Below are 15,105 nucleotides of genomic sequence, written 5' to 3'. Positions count from 1 at the left end.
ACGAGGAGAAAGGCTGGATCCTGAGCCTGACTCTGTCCTATGCTGCATGGCCCTGGGCAAGTCTTGTCACTCCTCTGGGCCTCAGTGTGCCCTTGAGGGTTGGGTCGTCTCAGAGGATTCTTCTCATCCTGCAATCAGTGGTTTTGGGGGTGCTGCTAGCCCAACCCTAGCCTACAGCCCCAGCCAGGTTTGTAGCCATGGGAAGTGCAGGCCTGGCAGGCTGGAGTCACTGGGGAAAGCTGCCAGCCAGGGCCGCTGGCTGTGTCTCTCTCTACACCTGGGCGGCCCTGAGTCAGCCTCTTCCCAGAGCCCTGCAGTTTCTCAGCTTCTCAAGCAGAGTCCCAGGACAACTGCAGGGGGCTAGGAACCCCGCCCTGGCCCCCAGCGGGAAGAACGCGCCGGCACAGGGGAGGGGGATTAAGAAGCCTCAGCTGGATGGGTCAAGTTGCCCTAGCCCTGCCAGCAGTGCCAGGGCAGCCGCCACCGCCGCTGGAAACTTCAGCTTGGCGGGGAGGGGAGAGGGAAGGAGGCGGGGAAAGCGGGCTGGGCCCCAGAGAGAGGCAAGGGAGGGAAAATTGAACGTGCGTACAAGGGACCAGTATGACAGGTGGCACTAGAGCGGCAGCGCTCTCTTGGCGCGGTCCCCTCGGCCAGCGCGACGAAGCCCCAGGCAGGAGGTGACGGCGCAGTGGCAGAGGGCGCCCAGGTTTTCTGGAGCCACGGCTCTGCCGTGGTCTGGCCGCGTCGGGCATCCTAACTTTCAGGTGTCAGAATGGGTGGCCCAGCCCAGAGGGGCACGGGGAACTCACTCCGTACGGGCACCGCAGGCTCGGCTCAGAAATCCCCCTCCACGAGTGTCCCTAGGCGGCGCGCTCCTGGTGCTTACCTGGGCTTCACCGGCCGGTCGCGGCGCAGGCGGTGGCGGTCGTCGTGGCCGGCACCGGGCGCCTGCTCCCCATGGGCCAGCTCCGGGGCCTCCCGGCCGGCGGGCGAGGATGCGTTCTCCCGCTCTGCTCAGCGCGCTCGCGCTCTCCTTTCCCCGGGGCGGCGGGGGCGCTCTAGGGCCGCAGGTTGGAGGGGTCGGACTCCGGGATCTGCAGGATGCGGCACACCGCGCGGATCGGCCGCACCAGCTTCTGGGCCGAGGCCGTGGGTTGCGCCATGGGACGCCGAGACTCCGTGCTGCGCCGCGGGGAGGGCCGGGCCGGGGCTAGGGAGCGGGTGCCCCCGGAGGGAGAGAAGGCGCCGGGCCGGGGGGAACACGCGCCCCGGGTCGGAGATGGCCGAGTGGGGGGAAAGGCCGAGGGGCCGGGGGAGGGGGTCGTGCCTGGATGGGGGTGCCGATCCTGGGACCCAGGAGAGAGGCACCGGCGAGGGCGCAGTACCGCGCAGCGCGGCTAATGGAGGTAGAGCGCGGCGGAGAGCGCAGCAGGACCTCTGATCGCCATCGCCAGACGCGCAACTGAGAGTGGGGAAGCTGCTCCGCCGGTTTCCTCCTCCAGCACCCTGCGGGAAACAGGAGCCCGTGATTCGGCGGCCGCGCCTGGGCCTGCCCCCTCCCGGGCCCCGGGGGCTTCCGCCAACGCCCCGGCGATGCCACCGGCTGCGCACGGGGAGAATGAGCCCTTTGTTCCCCCTCCCCCCCGCCGCACCCGGGCGCCTGCCGAGAGAGGCTCCCCCGGGGCAGCGTGCCAGCTTCCCAGCCGCCCCACCCTCCCGTGGGCCCGGCCCCGGAGCCTGGCAGGCGGGCGGCACCTCCACTATAGGTGCCAAGCCCGGGAACTGGAGCAAAGGGCGGGAGGGGCCGGACCAGGCCACGGTGGGGCGGGGTGCCCCCCAGGGTGCTAGGGCGGGGTGGCTGGGAGGGGGCAGTGCCAGAGCTGGCAGGGGCAGACGAGTTCTCACGGGTCAGTGATGGGCGCTCTGGCCCACGCCAGCCGGGCTGTGCCTGCCGGGCCACTGGCTCCTGGTCATCTCCAGCTCTGGCACATGGCACGCCCCACTGGCCTGTGTCTGCCCTGCCTTATCCTCACCTGGTCAAGCTGCTCTTTGCCATCTTCCACCCCAAACCCTTACCAAACCCCTTCCAGAGCCCAAGGGCACAAAGGGTTGCGGCCTAGGACCTCTGGGAGGGCCTGGGCTCGGGTCTGTCCCTGGTCTAAGGGCCTTGATTTCGCCAAATGTCTGGAGAGGTCATGGGCCCAGATGAGCTCCCACACCGGCTCCAGACCCCGGACTGTGAGTGTTTGCCCCATCCCCAGGGTTCCTGGTGCTTCCAGGCCAGGGGCTGGAGAGGCGCCCATGGGAGTGGCTCCCGGGAGAGCACAGAGAGGAGGAGAGGAAATGGAAAAGCAGGGCACCCTCCACCCGAGGAAGCATCCCGGCTCCACTGCGGGGGTGGTTCCAGTGCAGACACAAACAGACAGATTCAAACACACACAGACAGATTCAGACTCACACAGAAACCCACACGCCCAACGGGCGCTTCCCTTCCCCTCAGGCACCCACCTCCCACCCTCAGCTACCCTGGCTCCCTTCGGAAGCCATCCTCAGCCTGCCTGGGACAGAAGCTGCACTCCCTCTTTCCCATCCCATGGAAGCCATGGGTTCTGGATGCCTCTAGCTTGGTCCCAAGTCACACCACCATCCCCGCAGAGGGAAGCCCTGAAGAGCCAGAAGCCTTCCTCCTAAGGGATGAGCAAGGCCTAGAGCCTTCTACCAATTGAGAATAGTGGGGGTCCTGGGGAGCAGGGTCCTAAAGGAGCGGGCACTGGGCCGGACTTGGGCTGTGTTGGCATCGATTCACCCTGCCCCTGGCCTCCCCCCAGAGGCCAGTTCTGTGGCAAGGCAGGCTGGTAGAGGTTGTTTACATGACTGAGTAACACTCCCTTCCTCCCCAGCTCCCCTGAGGGTGGCTGGGACCTGAGTGTGCCAGGGGAGATGCTTGTAGAGGGTCTAACATGGACTGGAGGCCCCAGGCTCTGAGGCCCGGCCTCCCACTTCCAGCCTGGCTCCAGGGGTGAAGGTGAGGGACTGGGGTGTGCCTGTGGTCCCCCATCTGTGTCCTCTGGCCTCCCTCCTCAGCAGCCGAAGCTTGTGGGAGCGCCAGGGGGAGATTCCTGCGGCTTGGGGCCTGGAAGAGGCCAAGATGGGAGCCTGCGCTGTTCAGAACCCTGAAAGCCTATGGCTGACATCCCCAAAGGGGTTGGGGACTATCCCAGGGGTGTGGGGCAGATACCCCCCTACCCCACTTGCCATGTCTGCTTTGTCAGGCCATAGTCCCTGGACTAGAGCAGCAGGGCTCTTGGAGACAGGCTGCTGAAAAGCCCAGGGGCTCGTGGGGACTTGCGGGGTGGAAGGAAGGACCTCTTCCCCACCCTCACCCAGCTCCCCATCCCGCTTTGGGGCCCATGCCACAGGCCCACAGAGTCCTTGTAGCCGGCTGTTCTGTGCCTGAAGACGGAGCAGAGCTGAGGAGACACACAAAAGACACAAACACAGAAGGAAAGCCACACGGCGCGTGGACACAATGCCAGACTCGTGGACAAAGGCAAGCTGACCAGCACCCCCAGCCGTTCGTGGACCGAGCCCCAGCCCCTCACCGACCCCTGGCGCACTGACACACACTCGCTCGCTGACATACGCTCGTGCTGACGGGCACAGCAGCACTCACGAGCCGGCGGCCCTCATGCCATCCCCAGAGCCCCTTACCTGGGCAAGCACAGTGCCCCCCGGGCAGAGCAGCCCCCGGCCCAGGGGAGGGCAGCAGGCGGGGGCGGGGGAAGGAGCCCCGGAGAGTCAGGCCAAGCTGCCACTAATCCGGGCGGGGAAAGGGGGGGCACCCACGTCAGAGCGGGGACTGCCGGGTGGAGGGCATCTGAGGACATCCCCTCCCACACACGCGGCCGTCTGGGCACCTAGCCCTGCTTCCCCAGCCCCTCCATCCTTCAGACAGCTGAGGCTGGCCTCCCCCCACCCCACCCCCACCCTGTGGCAATGCCTGGGGGGGATGGGGGAGGGGAAATACCAGGCGAATTCTCCCGGGACCCGTGGGGGTGGGGGCAGGGGGTGGGGAGGAGGGGAAGGGAAGTGTGGAGATGCGTTTGGAACCCGGAGGAAGCTCCGAAGCAGATGCCACCCTCCCCTCTCGCCCACCCACCTACATCCCTGACCTAATTCCTCTTCTCAGTCTGCACCTCCCAGTGCGCTTCCTCCTCCCCCCACCTCCCCTCCCCTCCAGGTTAGCCCCACAAGCTACCCACCCGGGAAGAGGAAGCCAGCTCCACTCTGCCCTGGGCTCGGGACCTTTGTGCCTACCTGGAAACACCAACTGTGGCCCCCAGGATTTCTCCAGCAGCAGAGAATCCTCCTGCCCAGGCATCTGCCCCCTACCCAGCTCTTGAAACCCCTGGTCCCTGATGCTGGGTAGAGGACGGAGCCAGAGCCCAGGTGACACCTCCTTAACCCCCTCAAGGTGGAGGGCAGTGCCAACCAGCCCCGACCCAGCTTGGGCCAGGGCTGTGTCAGAACTAGAGGCTAATCAGTGGCGGCTAAAAACACAGCCAATGCATGCGGCACACATGGAGGCTGGAGACGGGGAAGGGGACCAGGACACGGAGGGCCCCAGGCCAAGAGGGATAGTGATGGGGGCTGAAGAGGCAGAGAGGGAACGGAGCCACCTGGAAGGGCCAAGGGATGGCAGTGGGTGGAGAGGAGACAGAAGAGAGGGGCAAGAACAAAGGGCCATCTGCACCCAGAAACCAGGATGGATATGGAGGAGCCCCTCAAAAGCAGACAAGCTGCAGGGGAGGGGAGGAGTGAGACCAGGGCACGAACCGAGTGGGGCAGGGGCCAGGACCCAGCGGAGGTATGCAGCTCTAAGGGGGCTGGCTGTGGCAGCTTTATGTCCCCACCAGCCCTGATCCTGCTGGTGGTCCACTGTCTGGTGGGGAGGAGAGGGTTGGGGGTGCTTAGGCTGGCTGGCACGCAGCCTACTCTTCCTAGAGAGGCCAGGCCAGAGGAGCTGGAGGGTGAGACAGTAATCTCCTCCAGTGTACAACCATGCTGGGCAAAGGTGAGGTATCAGGGGTTCTCAGAGAGGCAGGACTGACTCTCAGGGAAGCCCAGTTGGCAACCAGTGCCCTGAGCCTCCGGGTCATAGGTGTGCTCACCCAGAAATGCCCCAGAACTTGGACTTCTGGCTCCTTCCTCTCTGTCCCCAGCATGTGTTGGACTTCATACAACTGCAGTCAGCCGTTCACCAAACCCGTGTTCTAGGGGCCTTGGCATGTTCAAGGCTTGGCGGTAGGCCCCAGGTGACGCAGAGCACAAAGGCAGAAATCACGAGGCCATCCCACCCCCACCCCCCACCCCCGGCCTCCCCCACCCAGAACTTATGGTCACTTGGCGCGTTTGTTCTTTCACCAGCAAAACTCCTCCAGGCCTCTTAGGTGCTGGCCCGGTGCTGGGCGCTGGGGGTGTTGGGCTTGTTCATGAATGATTACAAGATGCTTCTAGTCCTGCCCTGGGGAAGTCAGGGGAACTTCATGGAGAAGGTCAGAGAATGAGCAGGACTTCACCATCCAGTCGCGAACTTACAAAAATATTTCTCTGTGGTTAGACCATTTGTTCCAGGCTGAGCTACAACAGTGTGTAAAATACGTCTGTTCTTTATGAAGTCACAACACAGTGGGGGAGAAAAGGCAACGTGCTCAAGGCAAAAACAGAAGTCTGTGCAAGAACAGAGGTGGTGTGGTCCAGACAGCAAACCACTCTGAGGTGAGGGAATGCTTGCAGAGGGCTTCCTGGGGAGGCGATGTCTGAGTGGGGTTCAAAGGGCAAGTAGAAATGGGACAGAGTTGGATGGTGGAGGAAGAACATGTCAGAGGCCAGCATGCATAGGGCCACACGGAGCCACCAGACAGTCTGATGAGATGGCGAGGACAAGGGATCATAAGCTCCGCCAAGGGGCTTGGTAGCCCTGTGGCCCTCTCCAAGCACCCACCCTAGGAGGGAGGGCAAGTGAAGCCCCCGCCCCAGTGAAATCTCCCTCACCACCCCACGACTTCAGGCCTCTCCCCAACTCTGTTTTCTTTCACTCTGTTTTGTTTTGCCATTCATCACATGCCCTTCTGGGTTTGTTATTTTTTTTTTTTTTTGGAGACGGAGTCTTGCTGTGTCACCCAGGCTGGAGTGCAGTGGCTCAATCTCGGCTCACTGCAACCTCTGCCTCCCCGGCTCAAGCAATTCCTGTGCCTCAGCCTCCTGAGTAACTGGGATTACAGGCACGTGCCACCATGCCCGGCTAATTTTTGTATTTTTAGTAGAGACGGGGTTTTATCATGTTGGCCAGCTGGTCTCGAACTCCTGACCTCAGGTGATCTGTCCGCCTCAGCCTTCCAAAGTGCTAGGATTACAGGGGTGAGTCACTGCGCTTGGCGCCCTTCTGGTTTTTTCTTTGTTTGTTTTTTGTTTTTGTTTTTGTTTGAGATGGAGTCTTGTTCTGTTGCCCAGGCTGGAGTGCAATGGTGCGATCTCAGCTCACTGCAAGCTCTGCCTCCCGGGTTCACACCATTCTCCTGCCTCAGCCTCCTGAGTAGCTGGGGCTACAGGCACCTGCCACCATGCCCGGCTGATTTTTTGTATTTTTAGTAGAGACGGGGTTTCACCGTGGTCTCGATCTCCTGACCTCGTGATCCACTCGCCTCCGCCTCCCAAAGTGCTAGGATTACAGGTGTGAGCCACCGCGCCCAGCCAGCCCCTCTGGTTTTGTTCCCTCGATTTGGGTACATGGATCCTGCCAGCCCGCCTCTATCAATGCAACACCCAGGCAGAGGTGCATCAGGAGTCAGCGCCCCCGGCTCACAAGCAGCACAATGGTACACAAGTTGTTGTGGCTCTCCAAGCCTCGGTTTTTCATCTGTAAAATGGGTGTAGCCCTGTGGGTGCGGTGGCTCATGACTGTAATCCCAGCAGTTTCAGAGTTCAATGCAGGTGGATCACTCAAGCCCCAGAGTTCAAGAACAGCCTGGGCAACATAGGGAGACCCTGTCTTTACCAAAAAAAATATAGTAATTAGCCAGGTGTGATGGAGAGTGCCTGTAGCCCAAGCTACTCAGGAGGCTGAGGTGGGAGGATCCCTTGAGTCCCGGAGTTCAAGGTTGCAGTGTACTATGATCGTTCTGCTGTATTCTAGCCTGGGCGATTCAGTGCGAACCTGTTTTAAAAAATGGATATAGTCCCTACTTGGTAGGCTTGTTGGGAGGATTCAAGGAAATCATCTCTGTAAAATGCCCAGTACAAGGTCAGGCACACAGCAAATATTCCATACGTGTTAGTCTCCGTGTCCTTGCCTCCCAAGCAAGAATCATCTCGTTCACTCTGGTACTGCTTAGTGATTAAGTGCACAGACCCTGGAGCCAGACCGCCTGATTCCAAGCCCTTCTGCTACCTACTAGCTATGTGACCTTGGGCAAATCACTTGCCCTCTCTGTGCCTGTTTTCCTGTTTGTAAAATGGAGACTATAAGACTAGTATGTACCTGCCCCCCACAAGATCGTTATGAGAATTAAATTAATATATGCCAGGGGCTTAGAGCAGCGTCTGCGTGGGCAGCCACGCTCTGGGCGCCAGCCGTTACTACTCCCTGCATCCCTGCAGTGTCTGGCAACATGTCTGGTACCTGCTCGAGGCTCAATATTCATTTTTGAATGAATTAATGAGGAGATAAGACAACCCCACGATGCAAAGGCAGGCCATGTTGGACGCCAGTGAGCCCCCATATGTGAGAAGCTAAATCACCGCAGCAGATTAAGAGCCTCCCCCAAATAAAACCCAGATAATCCCCACACCGAGAGTTAATCCACACTCTGGGGCCACTCCAGGTTACCACCCTGTTTCCCCTCTTCTCATCCCACACTCTCACCCACCTCTTTGCTTAATCAAAAGCAGGGAGGAGGAGCAGGTGCGGCCGTGGCAGAGGGGTGCACCCTGGGCATCGTGGCGAGACCAGCATCAGGGGCAGGAGAGGGCAGAGCTGGGTACCCCAGTTGCCTCAGGAATCGGAGGAGTTGGAGTGGAGCCAGCCAGGCAAAGAGCCTCGGTCTCAGGAGAGCAGAGGAGACTCCTTGGATGGGGCAGGCTAAGGACCAGTCAGGGCCATTGGAGGCCTTCTGAATTCCGCCAGGCCCCGCAGGGCGAGGCTCTGGCCAGTCTCCCAACCCCACCCTCCTTGACCTGGAAGCCGGGGGGCAGCCCAGATCCTGGCCACTGCTGCCCTCTGGTGGCCACTTCTCAGAGGTGCAACGGTGCCCCTGCTGTTTCCTGAGTGTTTACAGAACTAAATGTCCCCAGAGCTGCCCCAGGGGGCTCCTTCTTCAAGGCTCCTAGAGGAGATACTGCTCCCCAGGCTTCTTCTGTCTAGCTTCGACCTCCCTATGGGAATAACGTGCTGCCCCAAGCCCCTCCTGTCTGTGCTCCCACTGGTTTCTCTACAGCTGCACCTTCCTGCCGAGGCCTAACTTCTGCCTAACTGAAGCTTTGGGTTCTGACCCGTCCTCTGGACTGGTCCCCACTTTCCCATCAATGCTCTCAAAAGCTCCCCAAGAGCTCCTTCGTGAGATCATGTGCTGCATCGCAACCCTCTGTCAATGGTTCTGTCTCCTCCAGAGGACTGGGCTCCTTCAGCCTTAGACCTAGGCTGGGACTGGGCTGTTCAATTTCAAGGGAGTGATGCGAGCAATGGGAGTAAGAATCAGGAGAAACAGAACCCCTTTACGTATTTATTTATCAAAACATTGGCAAACTTGACCTCACTCACCAACACACACACACAACCAGGACACACGCGCCAGGCCTTATAAAAGGCTATCAAGTACTTTGAAGGACAGGAAGGAATGAACACACCCAGGTGGACGTTTAGTTTCATTTGCAGGGGTTCAGGGACGGCTCTTGTCCCACAACTGGGGAAGGGAGAGGACAGAGCAAGGCAATAAATAGAACCCTGGGCCCAGCCTGCTTTGGTACATTGTGGGTGCATGTGGCCTTGGCAGCATCTGCTCCTGGCCCTTAACCATCAGTAGGAGTCAGGAGGGCGGGGCCCAGGCAGTTGGTGCAGGCCAGATGTGCTGCCAAAGGTCGCTCCAAATAGCCCTGGAGCCCTGCAGGGCACGAGGTAAGAAGGGGCCAGATGCGGCAGACCCTAACTGTCCATGTCTGAGGGCACAGTCTTTTTCCTCGTCCGAACCTTCAGGGAGCGCGAGGTGCCCTGGGGAGAGAGGAGGCACAACATGAGGGTGTGGGGAGCACCAGCCAGCAGAGCCCTCCTTCCTCCTGTCGTCCTCCCACACTGACCTCCCGCACTGGTGGCTTCCTCTTGACCACACGCAGGCTCTGGCTACGGATTAGCGGCTTCTCTCGGGGCCGGGCTGGCGCCCGGGGGACTGCCTCAGTATCCGACCAACACTCATCCTCGGTGTCGCTGTCCTGCAGGCCCCCAGCCTGGTACCCTGTGTGGAGGAGGTGAAGCTGAAAGCCTGCGGCCAGGCCAGCTCTTCCTCGAGCCTTGGGGGAAGCCATGGTGTGAGTGAAGGAAGCCATCCCTCCTGGCATGGCTCTGGGTCCCCCTGCCCACTCACCAATGGGTGGCCTCCGGTGGGACACCTGGTCCTCCAGGTAGAGGGGGTCCTGGTAGGCAGGGGCAGGCACGTCAGGGATGGAGCGCAGGTCCTGCATGGAGAAGCTCCGCAGCCTGCCGGCCAGCGCCCCCTGACTCTGTAAGGGGGAAGAGGCTTCAGCGGGGAGACTGCCCAGGGAAATCGGCCAACCAGCTAATCACTGGGGCTGAGACGCAGAAGTGAAAACTGCTTAGCAAGCTTCTGGCCCCGCGCCAATGTGGCACCAACAGGAAACCAAAGTCAGAGAGCAGGAGCCGCTGCTCACGCTCAGTGCCAGAGCCAGGAAGGAAGGTCTGACTCCAGTTCCATGCTTCTGCCAATATCCCCTGTCACCTTCTCACCCCTGCTCCCCAGCTGCCATCTCTGGGCTCCCTGGCAGAGGAGCTGAAGGAGCCCAAAGGGCCTTAGCGGTGGGATGGGGGCTGCTGGAGGGCTGGGGACCTGGAGCACCTTGGTGGCAGCCTGCACAGCAGCCGAGGCGGCAATGTTGAGGCCCCGCTTCCCGAAGGTGAGCATGGTCTCGTAGCTGCGCTCCTTGGCCTGCACGATGTAAGCGTCGATCTCCTGTGGAACCGATGGGGAGGAGAGCTCAGGTGGACAGCCAGAGTCCCTCTTCCTCTGCAGATTCTGAGAAGCCACTGATTGTGGCACCACCCAGGCCAGCCCAGCCCAGCCCCAGCTGGTGCCCAGAGCCACAAATCTGGGCCACAAACACATACCAAGAGCAGGGCCACCACCCATTCACCTCAGTGACAGGCCATGCTCCAGCTGCTGCCACCACTACCCCCAAACCAACTTCCATCCTCAGAGGTCATTCATGTGCACCCCACCTGATTATCCCAGAAGATGAGGTAGGCTGGGCCCTGTCAAGGTCCTGCACCTCAACAGCAGCAGGACTGGGATAGAATCCTGGTATCCCCAGCATCCTAAATCCCAGGTCCAGAGCTCTTTCCCTCACACACACCCCTAAGCCTCCCTTCCCGCCTCCCCCTGGGGTACCTTCTCATGGCGGGACAGGGACGGGTGGACAAACTTGCGGTAAAGCAGGCTGGCGCCTTTGGTGTAGGGTGAGAGCAGCCACAGCACAAAGGCCATCTTGATCTCATAGTAGAAAGGGAACCTGTCACAGCGCAGGGGGCAGGGTGAGCCAAGGAGCAGGGCTGGGAGGGGCCACCCCTGACCCATGGTTTGCGGACCCTGTGTCCATACCAGGAGATAAAAATGTCTGTAACGATCTCTGCAGCCATGAAGAGTGCAAAAACAATCCAGTACATCATCCACCGCACCTGTGGAGTGAGAGCGCAGAGGTCAGCCTGGGGCTGGCAGCACCAACTCCCAACCCGGGCCAGTCTAGCCCAGAGATTCCAGGAAGCCTGTCCGGCTGCATAGCTGCTTTCCCCCACGCATGGCTGGACAGGAGCTCTGAGAAACTGCTGCTCATTCCTATGCCCGCCTCCAACAAGCTTCACCCACGAGGTCTTCCACAGGCACCCCAATGGCCTGCCCTCTATCTACACCCTCTTGAACAGGGCCCATTCTCTCTCCCTCCCCACTCCACTCAGGAAGTACCACATGACCTTGCCCCTGGAGGAGGGAGAAGCCAGCTCAGACCCTCCCCACCTCACCGGGTCCTACTACACACACCCAAACCCCCACGCTCACATATTCACGAATGTTCTTGGTCTTCACAGCCTTATAGGAAGCATAAGCTGGACACAGCATCCCAAACACCAGCCTGGAAGAGCAGCCATGGGGAGTGTGAGGGGCACTATGCCCCACTCCCACCTTGCCAGGTGGCCATTTCTCCCCACTGGGGTGCAAGGTGGCAGTACCCGCCCTGTTTTTCTCGCTTGGCTTGTACAACCTGTGCCTGAGTCAGAGCCCTGGAGGCCACCTCCCCACCCTGCTGTTTACAAACATCCAAGCCTGCCCAGGCCTGCACCGGTGGCCCATGGGTGCGTGATGGAGCGAGAGGACAGCCACTCCACGAAGTGGGTGAGAACACCAGACTGTCCCCTCCCATGGGCATGCAATCAGGCCCAGGGTCACCAGACCTGGTACTGCCGGGCTGCAGAAAGTGCTATGGGAGCCAGGTGTTGGCGTACTCAAAGGTGAGGAGCAGGATGGTAAGTCATGTGACTGCTCAGATGGCAAGCAGGCACCTGGATTCTCCGCCCACAACGTGCCATATCACCTTGTGTTTGCCAAGGGGCAGTAAAGTAGGTCTGTGGCCCTCGGCCCCAGGCATCTGTTTGCAGTGTGTGTGGCATGTGGCAGGGGTCGTCCTCAGCCGACGAGGCTTGGTGGGGCGGGGAGTGGGCGGTACCCCAGACACTGCGTGCAAGCCCACAGGTCCGTTAACCCTGGTATGGAGTGCTGGAGGGCGGAGCTCAGAAAGTTCCCCCTCCCATAGACGTCCACAGCTTCCACCACAGGGGTGGGACGGCACCCCGGGGTAGAGGAGGTCTGAGGGCGGCCATACTCACACCACCAGGCGACAGATCATCCAGGACACCATCTTGCCGGCCTTGGGGACGTGGGGAGAACCCCAGGAAGCCGCTCAGAAGGACGTTCACTCAAGGGCTGGAACGGGGGGGATCAGGGCAGTTGCGGGAAGCAGAGGGGCGATCCGGCTGTTCCTTGGCGGAGGCAGAGCCCGCCGCCCACGGCCTCCGACTGTGCAGTTCAGGGGACCTGGAGAACGGGGAGACCCGAGGCAAAGCGGCCCCGGCGGGGAGGAAGCCGACTTGGGAGCGGGCGCGCCCCGCGGCCGGGACAGTTACAGCTCCCACCCGCCCTTCCTGCCGCGGAGAACCCGGCGCTCGGCCCTTGCTGCTGGTCCCGCGCTGGAGCGGGTCACCGCGGTGCCAGCGCGCCGGGCCACCAGCACCGGCCTGCAGGGCGGAGTTTGCAACTCACTTGAAAGTTGCACGGAACCGAGTGCTGCCCAACCCCAGGGCTCCGGCTCGCCACGCAGGCGCAGTGTGGCTGCGGAGGGGGCGGGGCGAGGTCAGGGAGGCGAGAGGCCGGCCCCTTAAAGGGGCGATGTGCCGCGGGACTCGCGCGCGGGGCCCACAGTGGAGTCACCTTCCCAATCGGAAAGATTAGAGCGTGGGAAGCTGTAACGAAAAAGCAGGGGGAGTGTGGGGGTCGGCACACAAAGAAAATCTGGACTCCAGAGTTTTCGCGACCCTTAACTGGCTTTTCCCGGTGTCTTTCCCTCTCGCCTCATTTTCCTCTCTGTGAAATGGGTAAAGGCATGAGATGTGGTTGGTAGGGTAGAGGGGAGGATCTCTGCAGGCTCAGGCAGGAAGCTTGGCTGAGCGTCCCCAAGTCCGGGTCTCACACCAGTGGGTCCAGGAGAGAAAGGGGGGAGGCGTGGGGGGAGAGGGAACTTGAGGAACTCTTCGCCCCCCCAGGTTTCAGAGGTTCCCTTCTCTCTGGGATGCCTTTCCAGAGCCCTGACTCCGGGGCAGGCTGACCGCGATGATTTGAGGCATTCTGGATAGAGCTCCCAGCTCCCACACTCCTTCTTCAGCAGAAGTTTGAAATTCCACCTATTCCTCTGAGCCAAATACACAAATATCACTGGGCCCTGAATAGTAGTATCAACCATTGCCATTTTGTAATGCACGTTTGCACGCAAGGTCTTAGTCTTTGCAAACATCCTTTTTACCATGTAGGAAATAGGACTCTCAGTGGTAAAAAGCAACTTTCCCGGTATCACCCAGTGGTATTTATTTCCGGCTGGTGGCTACATGCTCGGCTTGATCAGTCTTCTGAGAGATCAGCAGCTGCAGGCTGAGTGGTCCTGCAGAGGGTTGTGGAACTGGAGAAGTTTCTCTGGGCGGGAGGCAGACACCAGGAAGAAGGGGGAAGGCTCTAAAACAGAAGGCAAACGTTGCTGCTTCTACTACTTGCCCTGTGAGGTTTCATTCTTTTTGACATCTTCAGCTTTCTGCCTCTGTTGTTCCCTCTGAAAATAGTGTCCCTCCCACCCTGCAAAGGGTGGGAGCAAAGCTGTCCGGGCGTGTGGGGTGGAAACACAGGCAGTTACTGCTTTTTATTGGAGCCACAGTTAACGCCCACCAGCTATCATAAGGATGGAATAGGTAATCATGGGGCCAGGGAAAGGAGGCTTCTGGGGGATAAATAAACACATGGTGATTATATGGTCTTAATTATTATCATCAGTTTTATTGGTATTGCTGGGTGTGAGAGCTAGCAGTGAAACCAGCCCACAGCAGAAACTCCCCCGAGGCCCCATGTCTCCCTCTCCTCTCTTAACCACCCCCTCACATTTGCCTTTCCCCCCTTACACACACACATTGGAATAACCAAAAAGGCCAAGGGCTAGAGGAACCCCTAAGGAAGGCCCCAGCCCCTGTCCATCTTTAGGCACAGACATGTGAAAAGTGTCCTGGGTGAAAAGTGTCCTGGGTCTCCCTGAAGGAGGAAAGGTGTGACTGAAGAGGGAAGCAGCTCAGGAGGAAAGGGACATCCATGACTTAGGAGGTCACTGCACATGTGAGCCTCGGGTCCTTTGGTGCGTGCTGCAGAACTGTCCCTTCCCCGATGACTGCCTTCTGGGGCCACGTGCCTGACCTTAGCATCACATGCCTCTGTCTACCCCCATTTGCTGGGAAACGTTCCCTGGGCCCACCCAAAGCCCACTCAGCTGGAATGGTCTCACGGATGGAGACTCCTGGTCCCAATGCCTGTGCTTGGGAAATCTAAGAGAAGAGATGTCAGAGGTCTGCGCTGACAGCAAGGCTCAGCATGGAGGGCAAGAGGCTGCCAGCTGAGGAGTGTCACCATCCCTGGTCTTGGCAGAGTGAGTGGACCTTGCCTCTTGCAGCCTTTGGTCCTGAGCTGTTGACACAGTCACCCAGTTCTACTGGGTTGCTAAGCAGCACTCTGGACGTGGACAAGCCCCAGGGCAAGTGACCCAGCAGGCACACACAGAAAGCGGGGCACTCAGGCCAAGGGAGGAAAGTGCCTCCCACCCATCAGAAGAGCTCCCCCCGGGGGCAGCAGCTGTCAAAGTGATATTTATCTTTCTACTGGGCAGCAGAGTGCCAGCATGTCTGGGAGACTCAACCCACTTTCCCTGGCAACCTCTCCCAAGCACAGGATAAGGGCTTGTTTCCCATTTGGAAAAGAAGGACAGGCCTCCCCAGGATGATGGAGGTGCCTGCTAAGCTAAGAGCATGTTTGAGGAGGTGGAAAGCAGGTAAGTCACCTATTGCTGCGGGCGAGGAGGCCGGGTCAGAGGCTACGGGTAAGATATGGGGCACAAGGGCTCTGAGACTGAGGATGGGTGAGGAACCGTCACCCACAGACAGTTCTCTCCAAAGATCCACCTCCTCCTCTTGCATAAAACACCCTTATCTGAGCCACTTCTGTTTTCATATATTCCTATAGACCAAGG

At 60.0% G+C, this 15,105-nt stretch overlaps 3 protein-coding genes across 3 annotated transcripts in view; all 3 read right to left on the bottom strand.

The window, feature by feature from the left end:
- The window catches only part of NUDT18 (nudix hydrolase 18), a 104,309-nt gene that overhangs the window by 22,511 nt on the left and 66,693 nt on the right, over positions 1 to 15,105 (bottom strand). The window lies entirely within an intron of this gene.
- On the bottom strand, positions 1,059 to 1,163 carry HRURF (HR upstream open reading frame). The gene has a single exon (XM_050801467.1). It carries the CDS (start codon positions 1,161 to 1,163, stop codon positions 1,059 to 1,061), a length of 105 nt encoding a protein of 34 aa, XP_050657424.1.
- On the bottom strand, positions 8,768 to 12,660 carry REEP4 (receptor accessory protein 4). The gene is made up of 8 exons (XM_050801457.1): positions 12,161 to 12,660; positions 11,337 to 11,409; positions 10,884 to 10,960; positions 10,674 to 10,794; positions 10,125 to 10,238; positions 9,636 to 9,771; positions 9,352 to 9,506; positions 8,768 to 9,265 (listed from the first exon to the last, which is right to left on the bottom strand). The coding sequence occupies exons 1-8, from the start codon at positions 12,190 to 12,192 to the stop codon at positions 9,200 to 9,202; spliced, it is 774 nt and encodes a 257-aa protein (XP_050657414.1). The 5' UTR covers positions 12,193 to 12,660; the 3' UTR covers positions 8,768 to 9,199.

This window comes from Macaca thibetana, chromosome 8 (assembly GCF_024542745.1).
Source record: "Macaca thibetana thibetana isolate TM-01 chromosome 8, ASM2454274v1, whole genome shotgun sequence".
Lineage (NCBI taxonomy): Eukaryota > Metazoa > Chordata > Mammalia > Primates > Cercopithecidae > Macaca > Macaca thibetana.
Note: the sequence above shows the minus strand (reverse complement) of the source record. Positions and strands in the feature narration are given on the sequence as shown.